The 21,854-nt window shown below is 34.0% G+C and overlaps 1 protein-coding gene across 2 annotated transcripts in view; it reads right to left on the bottom strand.

The window, feature by feature from the left end:
* The window catches only part of LOC136041944 (microtubule-associated proteins 1A/1B light chain 3C-like), a gene marked incomplete at its 3' end in the record, with an annotated part of 29,620 nt that continues 7,766 nt past the window's right edge, over positions 1 to 21,854 (bottom strand). Inside the window, 3 exon segments of one of the 2 annotated variants that reach the window (XM_065726758.1) lie at positions 1 to 45; positions 6,363 to 6,555; positions 14,063 to 14,118. In XM_065726758.1, coding sequence (XP_065582830.1) covers positions 29 to 45; positions 6,363 to 6,555; positions 14,063 to 14,118 — 266 coding nt within the window. 2 annotated transcript variants of the gene reach the window in all.

Raw genomic sequence — 21,854 nt, 5'->3', positions numbered from 1 at the left:
TAAAGGTGGCAAATACTTTTCTTTTTGGCTACGCTGGACTATCACCTAAAAAGAATATAATAAAATCGGCAAAGATTAGAGGTTTTTAAGGGAAATATCCCTGGATTTTAAAATATTTTACGGATCCTTGACCCTCCAGAGGGAGGGGGCGCCCTCTGAGAGTCTCCAAAATGTTATTTTTGGGATGAAGGGATTGGTCCGTTATGAGCAAATAGAAACAAAACAACATATAGAAAAATATTCTTCAATTGAACAAAAGAAAGCTATCAAAAACGCGAGATAATATCAAAAACAGTATAACAGGCTCGCAAACAGATAATTGTTTCTTAAGTTCATATTTTGGAGACGGGGTGGAAGATGTTTCTAAAATACAATACATTACAATAGACTATGAGAAATTATGAGAATCGTACAGATGATATTTTTTAATGCATACCCAAGTGGTTTTTCTTTTTCTTATTTTTTCTTTTTAATACAATATCTTGAAGTTTTGAATTTTTAAGATGTTTAAGAATAGACATAAGTTCATTTAATCCTCCCGAAGCTTACAGGGAAGGGATCCTTGATTTATTTACAACATTCTTAAATCGAAGAATGACCCCCCATCCCCTTTTTTCTGCGCATGCCAATAGGAAAGTGATTTTAGCCTATGCCTGAGTTCTTAATTATGATATTTTCAGAAGTAGATGTTAGAACATTCCTGACGCGTCTTATATACGCATGAAGAGTGCAACAGAAAGCACGTCTCTCCCTAACAACCTTTAAATATTTAAGAAATAAGTGTTTCACGAAAAAACTTTTTTTATATTTTACATTTTAATATTTTGGCATTGTAAAGGTGAAGAAGCATAGATTTTACTTATTTCCAAGGGGCTATCACCAGCTCTAAGAGAGCCGAATTTGCTTCATTCGTAAAAAAAAAAAAATAATTTCTAGGGTAATAGCAAAGTTAAATACAATATAAATAAAATTATTATAAAAAACAAGTAAAATTTCATAAAATAAATTCATATCAAGTCAAATATACATCAAATGAAAACATAGAAGAGAAATAGATAGTCCAAAACAAGAGAAATAAGTCCAAAACAACATGCAAAATGTGATGTTAAAATATGATAAATAAGCTTTTAACAACATATGGCTAAACAAAATACGTAAGAGGGAGGGGTTTACTTGTATAAAATTTAAGCTATATAAAAAAAAAGTTCTTCTTTACCTTGTAGTGGATAAAATTGCGGTAAAATCAGGGTTTTTGATGAGGCAGTGCGAGAGAACCGAGGTCAGGAGGAAAATGAATTTGATGAAAATGGGAAAATAAAGGAGGAAAATGAAGGAAGGAGAAATGAATTTGTCCCGGGGTTATGAAGAGCACTACCAGCAAGTCCCAGGAATATTGCCTTCTTTTAAAAGATTAAAAGTATTTGTTGGGGAATTTTTTTTTTTTTTGTAGGAGGATTGGAGTGGGCCATAGGGATGGAGGGAGGAGTGGGCTGAAGCAGTTGGGGTGGAGGGAGTTGTACTTGGATGGTGGTTGTTACCCTGGGGATGTTTGAGAAGGTGATAGTATTTTTCTCTTTTTTTCTTTTTTCATTATTATTTTAATTAGTGCAGGATGCCCCTAGGAACATTTGGGATTTTTATTTATTTTTTTATTATTATAATTTTATTATTATTTTATTACTATTATCATTTATTTTACTATTATTTATTTATTATTATTAATTTATTATTATTTATTTATTATTATTTATTTTACTATTATTTATTATTATTATTTTATTATTTATTATTTATTTTATTACTAAATTTTATTATTATTAGTTTAGGATGCCTTTAGGAATGCTAATGTAGAGAATCGTACGGCTTTAGCAAAATTCAAATTTTTCCCTAGTATAGTGATTTATATCTGTAATAATTTATATTTTTGTTTATTATGTAAACAAAAGTTAAAAAAAAGTCAGTCTCCTTTACTTGAGATAAAGAATGTTTAAAGATGTGCGTATTAAAATCTTTACGAAAAAATATCGGATATCACTGCATTGAAAGCACAGCTTGTGGCTAACTACCAACCCACTACAGAGACAAAATTGAATTAAATCTGCACTTCTAGAACAAATTCCATTATGTCTACCTTACTAGAATGAACTCAGAAATATGTACCCAAATTAAAATCCAACATAAAACCAAAAAGAAAATGAAATAAAAAATATTTCTAATTAATTCCTTAATAATTGTAACTAGATGAAAAATAAATTACTAAAATAAAACCCTAAGTAAAATAACACACGTAAAAATAATATCCAAATAAACACAAAACTAAATAAGGCAAAATCTAAATAAAATAAATCTAGATTAAATTGAGCCAAGAATAAAAAAAAATCATCCGCGAATGGGAGGAAGAGAATCTTCTCAAAGACGACAAGGAACAATGTGAACCGATATTCATTGTACGTAAACAGAAGTAAACAGTCTGAGCTATATGCAACCCTTTTCACCCCCTTTACAGATTGGAAACACATGGTCTCGCTATTGTAAACAATATTTGCGAAAGGGTTTAAAATCCATCCCAGTGACAATTCGTTAAAAGGTATTCGCAAAACCTTTCGAAATAAGGTTTTTCTTGAACTGTTAAATACGGACCGGTTGATTTAGTGATCGTTTAGACCCTAGTATCCATAAATAAGGTTTAACTTGTATGACAGTAAAAAGTACAAGTCATATGAAACCACGTTATCCCGTTCATATCTCACAATGTTCAAATCTTGCAAGATTTGTAATGAAATGCAGTTTTGGATTGTACGCCACCAAATTTGACAGTAAATAAAATGAGATAACTGTATTCTCTTTAAGTTGCATTTGCCAAGACTTAATTGCGTTTATTGACTACTATAGATTATTTGTACTTCCTATGACAGGCGCTTGCATTGGATCTTGTTTCGGGGAAAGGGGAAATCAATTTTAAAGGGCTGAACATTGGCAAATTGAATAAGCCATAGACAAATTACGGGAAAAAACTGTAATACCCTCGAGGGGAGGACAGGTTGAGAGGTCTCCTCTTACGTTCATTTCGATCTTACTTTCTATCACAATTCCAAAATGCCATAAAATACACACTGATACGTCGGAGCTAACGGAGACATGTGAAAAATCTTGTTTCATGAGAGGCTTTACTTCAAAAAGGTAAAAAATTCAGCCAATAATATGGGTAATTAAAAAATACTGAAAAATATTGTTTCATGGGAGACTCCTACAAAAAGTTGAAAGATTCAGCCAATAATATAAAAAAATACTGAAAAATCGTAACAATCTCAATCTCAAGAGTGAGTTGGGTATGCCTGAAGATCTCCCCTTCCGTAAGTACCAGGCCTATGGTAAGCAGTTCCCCCTCGAACGTAGTCATTCCTGTTTCAAAATATTAATCTAGGGCTTTTGGGTACAACACCTGAACATCAAATTTTTTAATAGTTTTGTCCGAACTTTCTTTATTTTTTATGCAGTTCCTGCGATTGCATTTTCAATTCCCCCCCCCACCAAGAAAAAGAGTTCCCTAATAATCTCATTCTAAACAGTATTCCTGTGTACATGTCTAATGTACATCCTGCTCTGAAAATGCTCATAGGTGACACGATCCAGATAACATACTTCCAGTTGTCTATGATTTCATAGGTTCAAAGAAACCACCAAAGAGCATTGGAAACTTATAAGAGAGGAAACAAATCATCAGCGCCATCTAGCAATCGGCAGCTTTATTTGATCCTAACTACTGCATGTTTGCCGTTTCATGTGCTTTAAAATTTAGGGGAGGGGGTGAAGAAATCAGAACTCCGTTGCCAGTAGGTAAGCAACTTAAAGCCAACAAGCATACATAACCTACTAAGATTTTTCCAAGCTAACCAAGGCCGACTTTGTGGAGACTGAGTTCTCAGTTAAAATAATTTTAAGAAAATGCAGATTACTTATCCCCAACAAGGGAATCTCGGCTTTAATCTTTTTGCACAGTAGATTAATCAGTTCAAAAATTTTATTCCCATAGAGATTTTCTACTTCTTCAAAGAAATATGCCAGTAAAAGTACGAAAACTTTAGATACACATCTTGCTAAGCAGTTGTGTGAATTCAGCTTAAGTAAACTTAACACATAGTTTTGACATTTTTTCAACTAATGTAATTAGTCAATTTGGAATTAATAATTTACTTTTATTATTAACGCTAAATATAATCATTATTTACTAATATCTAAAATAATTTACTAATCATTTACTAGTAATAACAGAATTTACCAAGATCTATTTTAGGCGACAACCAACGAGACGCAAAAAAAAACCTAAAAAAAAAAAACAAGTTGATTTAAGTACTTTGGTTTCTCCCTTTTCATTCATATTTGGTCAAAACAGTTCGAACGGTTAGTCATTTTAAAACATTTATTCCCATTAAAATTTTATACTTTTTCAATGAAATATTCCAGTAATAAGTACGAAAACTTTAGAATCATAAGATTTTTTACATATAAACTCCGTTTCACTGTGTCCTGATCCTCACACGCAAATGCTAATCAAGTTTTAAAGAATCTTTTATAAGAACAGATGCTTGGCTTCACGTAAGCAGACTGTATCCCCTGTAACCCATCTCCTGCAGACAATCGAACTGTATTTTGCAAATTTACAATAGAAGTAAATTAGGGAAATGCTTTGAAGTCTTCAGCTAACTTCTGATAGAGCACAATGAATTTCAGCACACGAAAATGACCAAGGGATGAGGTTTTGTTCATTCCAGCTGATATGTCTGATTGAAAGCAAAAGTCGCCAAAAAAGATTCGTGAAAAACCTTTTGAACACTTACCTTAAAAAAAACTGTACCATATTCTTACGAATACATTAACAAGAGGCTTCGACCAAGAAACGTCTTTTTTTTCAATTTTGACCGAATATTAACACACACGCTTGTTTACGGTGACGTGAAAACCGGCAGCCAAAGCAAAATTCGACTTCAGTCGTAATCTAGCTTTAATCTACAAATGATTTACAAATCAGAGAAATCTTACCATTTTTGACTGGCCAACAGAAGTCTGGCAGGTTCAGGGGTAGAAACCAACCCGCTACCACTTAAGTTGCCTGACCCAGGCTTGAATCTTAATATACCTAGTGGAAATCTCCCTGTGGAAAAGTATTCAAAATGATTTGCCGTTGAGGCCTGGGTTATTATCTTTAGAATAAAAAAACAATACCTTTTAAATAAACCTTTTACTGTAGTCTAAAGTCTTTCAGAAAAGCTCAGACACGATGTCAAATTTATGAAAAAACCATGAACATGTCATATTCAAAAACCACAAGTGAGATGGGAAAGTCCCCTGCAAAACTAGAATTAACGGGGAGATGCTATGCAAAATCCTAATACATGGAGAGTGGCAAGTCTAAAAGAGGCTCGAGGCTCTTGGTTGTATTAAGCAGTTGAAAGCACTCAGCAGCGCAAAAATTAAAATTTTATGGGCCATTAAAATATAAAATTGCAGCAAGCTTCGAAGCATCAGTCTCGTGTGTGGGTGACTGTCTCCCGAATGCTCCTTGTTTTTAATTTGGCACCCGCTTTTGCCAAAAACTACATTAATACATATCAAGTTCTTTTCCATTGATAACCTAATTCTTGATTTTCCCATTTTAAGACATATATGGTTGTGTAAGTTTCCATTTCAACATCTAAACGATCAGATTTCATTTTCAAATTTTTATTTTCAATTTCATTTTCATTATTTGTGTACTTCTTTAGCTTTTTAATGACGCATAATTTTGGCTTATTTTTCATCAATTTGACCTATGCTCCTTGTTTTTAATTTGGCACCCGTTTTTACCAAAAACTACATTAATGTATATCAAGTTCTTTTCCATTAATAGCCTAATTCTTGATTTTATCATTTTAAGACATTTTTAAGACATATAGTTGTGTAAGTTTCCGTTTGAACAATCTAAACGATCAGATTTCATTTTCAATGTCCTTGCTATTTTAACAAAAAGAAGAATTTACACAATGATATTGACTGATACCAGGGTTTTCAAGATGTATCCAAGATAAACACAAGAACTACCGAATTTAGAAATGGGTTTGGAATACCTAGTGTAAATGAAAAGGCCAACGACCGTGCAAGTATACCCAAAACTACCCATTTTACTGCCTATAATTATCCTAAAATATTTTGTAGTAGAGATGTACGACAGAGATAACGCCATTGCTGTCAGTCACATACATTTGCTCGAGTAAAATAGGAAATATTGATAGGCTTCACACACAGAGAAATAGAATACTAGCCTAAATTATTATAAGGAGAGATTACTAGCCTATCCGTTATGTGGAAGAATTCCATTCTCTTACTTTTGTAACTTAAACCCTGTCTCCATTCAAGCTTTTCAGGCAAAGTCGGTTGAGTGAAAACAGCTTTTTGCTCACCAGATGTGAATTTTCTGGAAAAAATACCGATCCGAATGCTCTTGATTTGCCTTTTGAGCCTTAAGGAACCAATGGAGATGGGAGCTGCCAGAACAGCAAAAAGTACAGGTGACTTCGCCTGGAAAAGCCAGAATGAAGACATGGCTTTAGTTTCTTAAGCCCGTTACGTTATTCCTTAAAAATGCGTATGTCAGAAAGGGGTGCCAAATAATTCCAACTGTTTTACTCATTGTTGTATTTACCCGTCGCAGCTCTGTCAGACTTTGAGCTGGTAAAAAAAAAACAACTAAAAACTAGATTTTTTTTTACTTTTAAGCCAGTCAAAGCTAGGGGCAGTTTTCAGTGCCAAACTCATAGTTAGGTTGCGACCTCTATTCAATGATCACTAGTTTTTAGTGATTTTGTTCAATCGTTGGTAATTCTTTCAGGAAGGAATTTTGTACAAAACTGTATCTGGTCTCTAGTTGATGTTATTTAATTACTCTGGATGCTCCGCCCCTTATCTGAACATTTTATATGCAAAAAAAGATAAATAAATAAATAATAATTTGAAAACATTCCAGCAGGGACAATTGGAAATTTTCAGTCAAACCATTTTGACACCTGGGCCTTTCCAACGAAACAAACAAATGAAAACGCCAATTCAGTAGGTGTGGTTTTAGTTTTTTTCTTGGGTAAGGGGCAAACTTCCCCGTGGTTTGTCAAACCCCCCTCCTTCTAGGTTTTCCTACTAGTAGCATCACTAAAACTCATAATTAGATTTTATCACAGTAGTTAATTCGTCATAGCTAATTTTCCTATCATACTTATACGTATTTCCTACAGCTGTATTAAAATTATCTGAGTGGTAGATCATACGAAAATAAGAGGAATGTAAAGAAAATGGAGAAACCATTAAAATATGAACTAAGAGGGTGTCAAGTGGACGCCATGGATAAAATTGCCAGGGATTTGGAAGATGCAGCTAGACGGCATAATAGTAAAATATTGTACTGATATGTTAATAAATTGAAAGGGAGGAGTCAATCTGGACTTGTCCAAGTTAAAGATAGGAACGGGGCCACAATCAGGGCCGGATTTGAAGCTTTGACGCTTCTAAACCCAAGCGTTTTTGCGAGTGAAATACCTATCTTAAAACCTATCACTGATGTAAAATGTAACAAATAACTAAGTTACCTATCTTATATAATGAGCAATGATTGTATATATATATATATATATATATATATATATATACATATATATATATATATATATATATATATATATATATATATATAAATATATATATATATATAAATATATAATATATATATATATATATATATATATATATATATATATATATATATATATATATATATATATATATATATACTAGCTGTTGGGGTGGCGCTTCGCGCCACCCCAACACCTAGTTGGTGGGGGCGCTTCGCGCCCCCCCCAAGCCCCCCCGCGCGCGTAAGTCGTTACGCGCCATAATAGTTACGCGCCATTGTAGTTGTGTCCCTATGTCCCACCTGTGAATATAGATATATATATATATATATGGTTTTAACTACGTAAAACTTGCGAATATACAACATTCTTTGCTGTCCCATTGTCTTTGCATATAAATAGATTGTCAGGTTTACCGACTCTTGAACATGCAACATATAATGGTCCATGGGAAAACAATCTGTATTCAGATCTATACCTCATGATTCTAATGATTGCCCTTGAGCTTTGTTGATGGTGATTGCTAATCGACCATTCCCTGTCCCGGTGTCCCGGTCGTCATTTACATCCCCCTGTTTCCCCCGGTGTCCCCGTTGTAGTTGTGTCCCTGTGTCCCGGTCGTCATTTATATTCCCTGTGTCCCGGGTCCCGGTCATCATTTGTATCCCGGTGTCCCGGTCTGTATATACATTCGTTTTTTAGTTTTGTTTTTCTCCTTTATTTTTTTCCTTTTTTTTTCTTTTTTAGCTTATTTAGATTTTTAGATTTTTTAGTTTTTTTTATTAGTTTTTAGTTTTTATTTCTTTTTAGTTTTTTTGTCCCGGTCGTCATTTATATCCCCCTGTTTCCCCCGGTGTCCCCGTTGTAGTTGTGTCCCTGTGTCCCGGTCGTTATTTATATTCCCTGTGTCCCGGTCGTCATTTGTATCCCGGTGTACCGGTCTGTATATACATTCGTTTTTTAGTTCTGTTTTTCTCCTTTATTTTTTTTTCCTTTTTTTTTCTTTTTTAGTTTATTTAGAGTTTTAGATTTTTTAGTTTTTTTATTAGTTTTTAGTTTTTTTTTCTTTTTAGTTTTTTTGTAGTTTTTACCTTCTTTTTAGTTTTGTTAATTTTTTTTTTTACTTGTGTCCTGGTCGTCATTTATACTCCCTGTGTCCCGGTGCTTTGTTGATTGCTAATCGAACATTCCTTTTGTCCTGGTCGCTTTCTCTTTGAGTGTCGTCATTTATTTTTTTCTTTTTTAGTTCTTTTAGTTTTTACCTTTTTTAGTTTTTTTTTAGTTTTTAGTTTTTTTAGTTTTTTACCTTTTTTTAGTTTTTTTAGTTTTTTTAGTTTTTTAGCTTTTTTTATTAGTTTTTAGTTTTTTTGTAGTTTTTGCCTTTTTTTTAGTTTTTTTAGTTTTTTAGCTTTTTTATTAGTTTTTAGTTTTTTTTGTAGTTTTTGCCTTTTTTTAGTTTTTTTAGTTTTTTAGCTTTTTTATTTTTTTTATTAGTTTTTAGTTTTTTTTGTAGTTTTTGCCTTTTTTTAGTTTTTTCAGTTTTGACGTCACCTGATCCAGTTTTTTCAGGTGACGTCACCTGATCCACGATCCACAGATCCACAGACAACTTATTTTTATATATATAGTTTTTTTTTTTTTACTTATGTCCTGGTCGTCATTTATACTCCCTGTGTCCCGGTGCTTTGTTGATTGCTAATCGAACATTCCTTTTGTCCTGGTCGCTTTCTCTTTGAGTGTCGTCATTTATTAGTTTTTTCCTTTTTTTTTTAGTTTTTTATTGGTTTTTACCTTTATTTTAGCTTATTTTTCAGTTTTTTCCTTTTTTTTAGTTTTTTTTTTATTTTTTATTTTTTTTAGTTTTTTACCTTTTTTTAGTTTTTTTAGTTTTTTTAGTTTTTTAGCTTTTTTACTTTTTTTATTAGTTTTTAGTTTTTTTTTGTAGTTTTTGCCTTTTTTTAGTTTTTTCAGTTTTTTTTTTAGTTTTTTATTGGTTTTTACCTTTATAGTTTTTTTAGTTTTTTAGCTTTTTTATTTTTTTTATTAGTTTTTAGTTTTTTTTGTAGTTTTTGCCTTTTTTTAGTTTTTTCAGTTTTGACGTCACCTAATCCAGTTTTTTCAGGTGACGTCACCTGACACATCCATCCATCCATCCACAGACAGACAACTTATTTTTATATATATAGATATATATATATATATATATATATATATATATATATATATATATATGTATATATATATATATATATATATATATATATATATATATATATATATATATACATATATATATATATATATATATATACATATACATATATATATATATATATATATATATATATATATATACATATATACATATATATATATATATATATATATATATATATATATATATATATATATATATATATATATATATATATATATATATATATATATATATATATATATATATATATATTTATATATAATGAAAAGAGAAATCACCAATGCAACAGCACACACATAAAAAAAAAAAAAAAAACAGAAGTAGAAAAGGAAGACTGTTTTCCTACATTAGTGAAATATTGTACTGACATGTTAATAAATTGAGAGGGAGGAGTCAATCTGGACTTGTCCAAGTTAAAGATAGGAACGGGGCCACAATCAGGGCCGGATTTAAAGCTTTGACGCTTCTAAACCCAAGCGTTTTTGCGAGTGAAATACCTATGTGAAATACTTATCTTAAAACGTATCACTGATGTAAAATGTAACAAATAACTAAGTTACCTATCTTATAAAATGAGCAATGTATATATATATATATATATATATATATATATATATATATATATATATATATATCATGAAAAGAGAAATCACCAATGCAATAGCACAAACACATAAAAAAAAAGAAAAAAAAGACAGAAGTAGAAAAGGAATACTGTTTTCCTACATTAGTAATTAATATAGATCAGTACTTGAATGAGGCCTTAACCCTACTCATCCATACAATCACACAGGCCAAACAGCATAGCCATACACAATCAACCATAAAGAATAATCCATGGACAGGCAGTCGTGTCGTCAGTAAGTAAGTCGTCATTTACCAAATAATAAAAACAATAAAAAAAGACAAATAATTCAGAGGCAACAACCCAACACAAGGGCTCACCAGGAGAATACACACTTGCCTATAGGGTTTTGGCACTTAAATTCCCTACCCAGGCAAGTGGCATGCCTACCATAAATTTCCCATGGCATCCCCGTGCTAGGTATCACCCCCAAAATATATGCCTATGAAACAACAAATTTTATATATATATATATGTATATATATATATATATATATATATATATATATATATATATATATATATATATATATATATATATATATATATATATGAGTTTCAAATCGCTCTTTTTTGACAAATCAGTTAATTCCGAGCTTTTAGAGAAAAACATACTCATTTGATAGCCGTGAAGTGAGTCTCGAATTCTTACACTTTGCATTAAGTACTACGCACAATGGCAGTAAAATTCCAATAATAGTTAGGCCAGGGGACTGATCTTCACTCTGTGAGAATTATTCGTTCAATAGTATTGTATGCAATAATTTATTTGTTCGTTTTCCGGCGTGAAAGAACGATTTAGATAGATTACGACTTCGGGGAATTTCGTTTGGTGCCTTACTTAATTTTGAAGAAGGTTTGTCTTATGACTGAGGTCACAAATGCCCAGATGTCCAATACCCTGATGATTTTACTTTATAAAATAAAATAAATTGAAGCTGTTTTGTGTAAGAGATTGAAAAACGGTCTTCTTTCCACCGAGCGAAGTTTAGTACCCTTATATCATGTAACAACTCAACTAGACCCAGGATGGAAAAAATAATACAAAGAGTAAAAAGACATCTAAAACACGGAATTATTCAGGGTATCTACTTATCAAGGTCGGTGTTTTCCCTAGCTATCTTAATTTTCAACCATTTGGGACTGCTTTCTCATAATCATGAAAGACAAAATAGCTAACTTCGTTTTTCAGGGTCAGGGTCAAATTTTGTTGAAACTTTGAATCAATTCAATTATCTAATTGAAACTTGAATCAATCCATATTTTAAAAGCCAAATACACTCGTATGCTAGTTTCTAATTCAGGATCAAATATAGCTTTAGAAAGTAGCACTACATCGCTGAGTATAGCCTATCTAGAAAATTCGTGGGAAAACCTGGGTCTAGGTCAAGCTCTCAGGTGACTACTAGCTCTAAAATGTAGCATCCAACTGCGTTGCAGGCCTTTTTCATACTGTTTCAAACTTTATAAAATATGCAATTAAAAAGTAATGAATTTCTGAAATATTTACTAGTTGCATAGTAATTGCAAGCAGATACTCAAGAGTAACAGAAGACATGGAAAAGAGAAACAAAATAATTCGTAAATGATTGTGGAGATGAAAACTGAAATTGTAAGAACACTTATGTTGTATTCTTAAAGGACTGCCTATATATTTCATCGTAAATATTCAAGCAATTGGGCACGTTACAGCTTTACAATTATATCAAAGAATTCCCTTTTTTACATTTTAAAATCTTACATCCCGACGCATCCAAAACACCAGCGTTGCCTAAGAAGTTTGAATTGTAAAAAGTTTCCAATGCAAAAAGTTGCATTGGACATGCTGTAACCTGTGACGGCGATATATCAGCAGTTAGTCAAATGCTCAAATTTTTTTTACCATTTCATACCAACAACCTGGTACATTTAAATTTCTAAATTGTTTTTATGAGCTTTTTCGGGGTGTTGAATCACAAAAATAGTTCGAGGTGTGGGGGATAATATAAATCAGCTTTTCTTTTGATAATTTAAAAAAAGAACACCCCAGAAATTCAAGAAATTTCAGGGTGTCGGGGCATTGGCCACAAGGGCCCATCTTTGTACGTTCCTGCCCATGACACATTGATCTTACGCAGACTTATGCGCAGGAGGGGGAGGGCTTTGTCGTGGTCTTCCTAAAGTACTGAGATACTCTGATATTCTAGAATTTCTTATATTTCTTTACGATTCATTTTCGTTGGCATTTAGGTCTTGTTGTACTATTCTCTCGAGGTAAATTTCAACGCATGTGTCTTGTCTCATATGTGTTGACTGGCCATCGGAAAATAAGGGGGCAAACATTTTTCATTAATTTCTAGAGCACACATAAACACAATACTGTAAGTAATTCGTGACCTTAGGCGAATCTGAAGTAGACGCTTCAGGACAACCAAAATCTTGATAAGATTTCAAGTTTGTGATCATGCTATGTTCTTAGGACCTTTGGGCTGAGAGGAATTTACTTTTAATCGGGGGTATATTTAGCCCTTTGACATGCTACACAAGGGCCTTTTATCTGAAGGCGCCGTAATTTTCTGAGCAACAACAAAATATGAACTGCCATATTTACTTTATTAATAATTTTACTGATCAAACAGCTTGCTCAATTTCGTTAAAAATGAAACAGAATCAACCCGTTGCACAGAGCTCCCAAAAATTTGAGTATTTGGAACATTAAATCTGATTCATTCCTAGAAAATACACATCAAATAATGATTTAGCTCCAGTGTTTTTTATTCATTAAGCAGTTTTAACAATTCTTTTATACTTCAGGAAATATTTATTCGGAGCCTAGGTTCTATTTGAACCAAATATCTCTCACCCCAGCATCATAACCGGGCATGTATATTCTATTTTACTTGATTAAGTTCTTAAATTTATTATCTAATAATTTTTCGAAAATTTTCCGACAAAATGAGCTGATGCAAAACGTTCAAAAAGCTACTGTTCAGGTAGGTCTAATCTTGCAACCAAATATTTCCTTTCCTACATATTACGCAAGAATATGTAGGTAATAACAAAGTATATGAAGGGGTTAACTAAGAAGATCCCGTTTTCTTACGAAAACATCGTACATTTTGGGGCCAAAGTGGTTTAATACTCCACTATTAGCCTCCATCAGAGACGGAGCCTTAATACTGAATGAACTCTACACATTCTATATTCACTGAAACAAAATTAAAGATTAAAAATTCTTTTTACATATTATTTAATATATTAGACAAAAAATGTATACTGTATATTATATAAGCATAAACTATTTTGGTTTATTGTGCAACATTTTCTTCTTAAAATATTACTTAACTTTTTCACGCAATATTCAATCTAGAGATCTTTTTTATCTCTGGGCGAAGAGAAAGGACAGTGATAGGCAAGAACGTAAACAAACGGTAGCGCAAAACCAAACATAAATAAAAACTAAGTATTTTCAAGAGGTAAAATTGACCACGACTTATCAGTCAAGATAAGTTTACATTTTCTAAGAGTTTACATTTATAATTAAATATCATGATCAAACAAATATATTTTAGACAAACGACTTACCGGAACTTTCGTTGGGAATTTCGCTCTGATATTTTCTGCTTCTTCTTTTCTAGCAGCTGAAAACAAAACAAAAATTTAGTGAGTTGAAGGAAGGGGTAAAACCGTGTGAACATAACGGCGATTATAATTTCTCATTGACAAGTTCAGGAATACCAATAACCTCTTTCTATAGGAACTTACACTTGCTGTGGAAATTTGGTACGCCTACGAAGACCAAAAGAAGATGCATGCTGACATCTGGAAATGCCCATTCTTACACAGCTTGTATAACCCAGTATCTCATGGAACAATTTAAAGGGAATATTTTGAACTCCCGCCATATAGAAATCATAGTATTTAATAGAAATTAAAAACATGTCTGCTAATCTTTCAATGGAGACACGGGAAATTTAAATATTTACCCAATTTATGATTGTCTTTTGAAAAAAAAAAAACCAATAGTCAATAAGGGAATTAAAATTTTACATAATCACCAGGAGACAAGATTACCTACTGGACCAAAAAGAGTTGCTTCAATATTAGCTAACAAGAGGATTATTTCGCAACAGAATAGTTAACTTGCTTTCAATTTTGATAATTTTTTCTCAGTTCCTTTGATGTTCTCATTAAAGTAACTCTAATAGCTTCTTTTCCCTACGTGGATCAATAGCAACAATTGTATTTATTATTATTGGTCGTGGTTCTTATTTGTTTTTAGTTTAGTGTTGTTTTTTTTTTGTCCTTTTTATCTTGTGCTGAGGACGCCTAGTTTACATACAGGCGAAATATCCGCATTTAGTCTTTCATCTCTTTTTTCTCTACTGGCTGCAGTCTCGTTTGATGTTTTTTTTTTGTTTTATCTCTGTTTGTTGATGTCATGACTGGCCATTTCGGCTTAAGTACTTTCATCCCACCATAGAGTCCCAATTTAACGCCAAGAGTCTTCGATCTTTTTCCTGAATTGAGAAAATCAACTGGAGGACAGTGAATAACTATGCCTCAAAAAAGATTGATTTCAGTCTTACTGTTTGATTATAAATCCCTTTTGTTTGAAGTTATACAATCCACAATTATTGATTTGTCGCGAGAATGTTGGATAAAAAAAAATTTCAAATCATTTCCGCCACGTTATGTCTTCTTCTTTTTCTGTTAGGCCACTTAAAGGCTGAATTTTCGACTAAAGGCCGAAAAATATAAAATTGCGCTGTTTTATAAACTTAAATACTGCGTTTTTTCAGTGCCAAAATTTGCTCGACACTGTCAAAAATCAATCAAACAGCCCGTGGTAATGAACTGTAAGTAAGGAGTGAGGCGGCTCAATAGCAACATAAACTCCAAGAAACGAAGTCTTAAAACAATAGATACATTAAAAAAAAAAAGGAATTTTGAAGCTTATTCAAAATATAACAAAATCATCAAGTTTAATGTTACTCATTTAAAGTTACGAGCCTGAGAATATTTGCCTTATTTTAGGGAAAAGAGGGAAACATCCCCAAAAACATCAAGTAATCGTAATGAAAGTCACACTATCAGATTTAGCATGTCGGTGAATCTTACTGTAGTGGTTTCAAGCTCCTATATACAAAAATGTGGAATTTTACATTTTTCTGTTTTGCTATAAGAGAGATCACGGATGCGTTTTATTTGTTTATTTGGTGTTGTTTTGTCCAGGGGTGACATATCGAATCAGTGATCCTAAAAGATTCCGGACAGGGCTCATTTGACCAGAAATAAAAATTTCTGGTGGCCTTTTTGAGTGACCAAAACAATTGGAGGACAGCTAGCCCCCCTTAAGCACCCCTTTATCCCCAAAGTTGTCTGATCAAAATCTTCAGATAGCGGTTTTGTTCAACATAGTCAAAAGATCTAATAATTATGTCTTTGAGGATGGCTTAACCCCCCAGTCCCCGGGGGAAGGGCTGCAATCTATGAAATTTGTCCATTGTTTACATATAGTATTGGTTACTGGAAGTATACAGACTTTTTTGGTGGAGGGGAGAGGGATTTTCTCGCGGGGAAATGGGTTATACGAAATGATCTTTTCATGGGGGAATTCATCGTCGGTTAAGGGAATATTCTATGATGGGGAGTCAGATTTCCCAGCATTATTTAAAAAACGATCAGAACTTAATTAAAAAAAAACAAGTTGTTCAACTGAAAGTAAGAAGCAACATTAAAACTTAAAACAAACACAAATTATTACGTAAATGAGGGGGTCACCCCTCCTCATTACCTCGCTTTTTATGCTATTTTTTAGACCTTTTAAAACAGCTTATTATTCTGATATAACGGTCCTTGTGTTTTATTTGTCATTCTTAAATTATTGCAACAAAGAGTCAACCCTTAGCGTAAACTCGAGGCATTGAGAAGGGGACGACCCCCCTCATATACGTAATAATTTCTGCCCGTTTAAAGTTTTAATGTTGCTACTTACTTTCTATTGAAAAAAATGTTTTTTTTAATTTAATAATCCACAAGCATTAGTTTGTCATAATTAAGTTGGATAATAAAAAATTATAGTAATTCCGCCATGCTATGCCTTATCTTTTTCTGTTAGGCCGCTTAAAGACTGCGTTTTCGACTAAAAGCCGAAAAATATCAAATTGGCTTCTGAGTTGCGCTTAAATTGCCCTGTATAACTTACATGCCTTCTGATGACCCCAGCCTCCTGGGCAAGGGCTTTAAGTCGTGCAAGTTGTTCATTGTTAAAATAAAAGGTTTTATGGAAGGGCTGATCGTACAAACTTCAGAGGGGCTCATTCCTTTGGAAATCAGAAGTTCTAGTAGTCCTTTTAAGAGTCAAAAGTGATCGAAGAGTAGCCAGCCCCCCCCCAACGTTTTTTCCCCAAATGCATCCGATCAAAATTTCGAGGTAGTCGTTTTGTTAGAAATAGTCCTAATGTGTCTAATAACCTTGTCTCGGGGCTTGATAACCCCTCTTCCAGTCCATGGGGCAAGGACTGTAGACTATGCCAGTTGCCCATTGTTAAGATAGTAAGGAGGGAGGTGTTGAATACATTCGGATAGAGGAGGACTATGCGTAGCTGTGTTGGCCTCGGTCGTTTCGGTGCTGAAGTGAGTTGTTTATAGTAGTAGTATTTGTTTACAATGAGCAACTTGCGGAACTTCCAAATCTTCAATTGGGGTTGCGGGTAGGTTGGAGGGGGGGGGGTTGTCAGCCCCACCCTTTTAAAAATTAAAAGTATATTTTAATAAAGGAGGTGTGGAGTTACAAAGAGTAAATATCTGTCCAGTTTCCGTTAACAGCTTTTCTTGTAAGAAGGTGCGAATACATCACGTGTTAATTTACACTAAATTGATAAAAAAAAGTTACACAAAAGAAAGTTTAAATATGTACCTTTTTGTTCTTTTTTCAAAATCTCTCCCTACCATTAACCAGCGTTTCATGTTGAAAGATGTGGGTATTTCATGTATTTGTCCAACAAATTTGTCTTTTATTAAGGCAAATCGGGGTATTTTGGGTAATTTTTGTCTACATCTTAAACCCCTTTCGTTTACCCTTGATCCTTTAATTGAGACACAATAGCTGTTAAAATATACAAAAAGTTCCTGGTACTTCAATTGAATAAAAAGTTGCACATTTTCTGGTAGTGAAGGTTCTTTGTGAAGTCACGAACAAATTTTGAAGCTAGGTAAAACGGGTGCAGCTTTTTTTTAATTACCGAGGTGAAGCTGATGGGGTTACTTTGTCTGTCGTATTTTGTCAAAGTCTTAAACATTTAGTGTTGTTGATCAAGGGGAATACGCTCGCAATAGTGAAGTTCGGTGTCAAGTAACTAGAACAAGAGCTAAGAGCTCATATACCACTTGTGACGAGGTCGGAAGAGCCAAGAACTCATATGGTATGAGCTCTAGCAGAACTCTAAGAATCAATAGATTGCTTTAAAAAGAAAATCAGCGGCTTAATGCCGGTCGGGATTTAAAATAAGAGCTCTGAGTCACGAGGTCCTTTTACATATCAAAATCCATTAAGATCCGATCACCCATTCGTAAGATACCTCGATTTTCACGTTTTCCAAGAATTCCGGTTTCCCCCTCCAACTCCCATCAATGTCACTGGATCTGGTCGGGATTTAAAATAAGAGTTTTAAAGCACAAGATCCTTCTAGATATCAACTTTCATTAAGATCTGATCACCCGTTCGTAAATTACAAATACCTAATTTTTTCAATTTTTTTCCGAATCACCCCCCCCCCCCCAACTCCACCAAAGAGAGTGGATCCGGTCCGGTTATGTCAGTCACCTATCTTGGACTTGTGCTTATTCTTTCCACCAAGTTTCATCATGATCTCTCCACTTTAACCGTTTTCTAAGATTTCCAGTCCCCCCCCCCTAGTGACACTGAATCCGGTCGGGATTTAAAAAAGAGATCTGAGTTTCGAGGTCCTTCTAAATATAAAATTTTATTAAGATATGATCACTCTTTCGTAAGTTAAAAATACCTCATTTTTTTCTATTTTTTAGAATTAACCCTCCCCCCAATCCCCCAAAGAGAGCAGATCAGTTCTGGCTACGTCAGTCCCGTATCTAGGACTTGTGCTTATTTTTCCTACCAAGTTTCATCCCGATTCCTCTAAGCGTTTCCCAAGATTTTAGGTTCCCCCCTCCCCCCCCAACTTCCCCTTCACCGGATCTGGTCGGGATTCCAAATTAGAGTTCTGAGACATGATATCCTTCCAAACATCAAATTTGATTAAGATCTGATCACTCTTTGGTAAGTAAAAAATACCTCATTTTCCGAATTTTTCTAAATTACCCCCCCTCAACTCCCCCAAAGAGAGCGAATCCGTTCCAGTTATGCCAATCACGTATCTAGGACTTATAAATATTTTTACCAACAAGTTTCATTCCGATCCCTCCACTCTAAGCGTTTTCCAAGATTTTAGGTCCCCCCCCCAACTCCCCCCAATGTTACCAAATCCGATCGGGAATTAAAATAAAAGCTCCAAGACACGATATCCTTCCTAACATTAAATTTCATTAAGATCTAATCACCCCTTCGTAAGTTAAAAATGCCTCGTTTTTTTAATTTTTCAGAATTAACCCTCCTCCCCCCGACTCCCCTGAAGAGAGCAGATTCGTCCCGGTTATGTCAATCACATATCTAGGACTTATGATTGTTTTTACCACCAAGTTTCATCCTGATCCCTCCACTCTAAGCGTTTTCCAAGATTTTAGGTTCCCCCCCCCCACCAAATCCCCCCAAAGTCACCGGATCCGGTCGGGATTTTAAAAAAGAGCTCTGAGACACGATATCCTTCCAAAAATCAAATTTCATTAAGATCCGATCACTCCTTCATAAGTTAAAAATACCTAATTTTTTCTAATTTTTCAGAAATAACCCCCCCCCCCAACTCCCCCAAAGAGAACGGATCCGTTCTGGCTATGTTAATCACGTATCTAAGACTTGTGCTTATTTTTCCCACCAAGTTTCATCCAATCCCTCCACTCTAAGCGTGTTCCAAGATTTTAGGTTCCCCCCCTCAATTCCTCCCAATGTCACCGGATCCAGTCGGGATTTAAAATAAGAGCTCTGAGACACGATGTCCTTGCAAACTTCAAATTTCATTAAGATCCGATCACCCCTTCGTAATTTAAAATACCTCATTTTTTCTAATTTTTCAGAATTAACCCCTCCCCCAAACTCTCCTAAACAGAGGAAATCCATCCCAGCTATGTCAATCACGTATATAGGACTTCTGCTTATTTTTCCCACCAAGTTTCATCCCGATACCTCCACTCTAAGCATTTTCCAAGATTTTAGGTCCCCCCCCACTCCAACCCCCCCCCCCATGTCAACGGATCTCGTCAGGATTTAAAATAAGAGCTCTGAGACACAATATCCTTCCAAACATCAAATTTCATTAAGATCCCATCACCCGTTCGTAAGTTAAAAATACTTCATTTTTTTTCTATTTTTCTGAATTAATCAGCCTGGTTTTACCTGGTTTGCCTGGTTATTAATCACTTGGTTAATACCAAGTGCCATAAAAAAGCTCTGTATTGACTATATTGTGTACTTAATATTGTGAAGTATCTGTGTTTACCCCCATGGACTCTTACATATGCATAGGTAATCTCTGACCAACCCAACTTCAGAGTCAAGACATTTTAAAAGAACTCACTGATCCATGAGGTTTATTCCTATGAGTTTTTTTTTTTTCGAAATTATTGTTTATATTTGTTTTTAGTGCGTCTTTTGCTTCTTTTTTGCTTCATGTTATGGTACTTCTCATTTATGTTAATTTATTTCTTAAATGTCACTTTGTCATAGGCACCGATTAAGTTTTGTTGCAGTGTGTGAATGGTAGCCAAGAGTAACGTTCTACATTGTAATTAGGACACTCACCGAGCCCCCTTAACTAATTTAAGCCAGGGTATCTGCATCACTTTTAGCATCCCATCAATTAGCATTTTCTTGTTTGGCCTTCCTTACCTTTGAACATACCAGACCAGATGGTTTTGATGTAGACATGCCAAGGTCGGATACAAGGCTTGTTCAGGGGATTTTCAGCATGATCACTTTGACTTCAAGGGCTACCCGACTAACTTGCTCATTAAAGTATGTGAAACAACAATGAGCATGAAGAAGCTAAACTCAACCCTCGATCAGAGGTTCAATATCAAGTAAACATTTTTTAACCATACATACATTTTTCTTTTTTTTTGGGGGGGGGGGGGAGGAGATCAGGGCTCGCCGTTTAGCATATTAAGAATAAGTTTATATTTATAATCTAGAGCCTTTTCAAATGTTTTTTGGTGGATTTAGCCCCCAAGGGAGTGCACCAGAGGTTGTTTTGACTGGTATACTTTTTTTTGGGAGGGGGGGGGAGACGATTATTGCAAAATGTGGAAAAACTATTAGACTCCTGAAGTGTTGGGAACCCAAAAAGCTCCATAGACTTCTTGTTCTAAACGTTTCTTATGGATTGTTCATTATATTCAATGACCTGGGATTTCGATACCACTTACATAATCCTCTAAAACAAACACCTGACCTACTCATATCAGTAATGAGATGGTATTAACCCAACAATGCATCTAAACATTGATCTGGATCCAAATGTTTACCTAATCCTTGCAAGCCTTTACGAATGACCTCAAACATTACTTAATTTCAAGCAAGCTAAAAGCCCAAGTAATGCGTAGATTACCAGTAATAATCGTTGAGGTTGAGTTAATGCACATACCTGTACGCAGATAGGTAAAAGAAGCCCCTCTCCCTAAGAATGATTTAAAGAACCTTCTTCTTTAAAAAAAAAGTAGCCTCATGACATTTCTTGTGTTCTTGATACCTCTCGCACCTGAATGTCATACCTGTATACACAAATGTCGCGGCGTCTGGTCTAATTGTCCTTAAAAATAGAGTTTGTTTACTATTGGTATTCCCCTCCCCGAAAAAAAATCATTTTTAATATTGGTAACCCACCCTTGAAAAAAACGCTCGAGGTAGGGGGGCAAGGGGGCAGATGCCCCCAATAATTTGGAAAAAAAAAATTTATCAGTTAACTTTCAAACTGTAGCTCCTCCTAAAATAAATTTTGCTCTCTACTTGGAGATTTTTTTGAACTAATCTATTGTTTTTAAAAAGAAACAAGAGCTAAGAGCTCATATGGCACTTGTGACGAGGCGAGAAGAGCTAAGAGCCAAGAGATCATACGGTATGAGCTCTAACAAAATTCTATGAATCAATAGATTGATTTAAAAAGGAAAATAAGAGGCTTAATGCCGGTCAGGATTTAAAATATGAGCTCTGAGTCACGATGTCTTTCTAAATATCAAAACTCATTAA

This window comes from Artemia franciscana, unplaced genomic scaffold (assembly GCF_032884065.1).
Source record: "Artemia franciscana unplaced genomic scaffold, ASM3288406v1 PGA_scaffold_51, whole genome shotgun sequence".
Classification (NCBI taxonomy): Eukaryota; Metazoa; Arthropoda; class Branchiopoda; order Anostraca; family Artemiidae; genus Artemia; species Artemia franciscana.
Note: the sequence above shows the minus strand (reverse complement) of the source record. Positions and strands in the feature narration are given on the sequence as shown.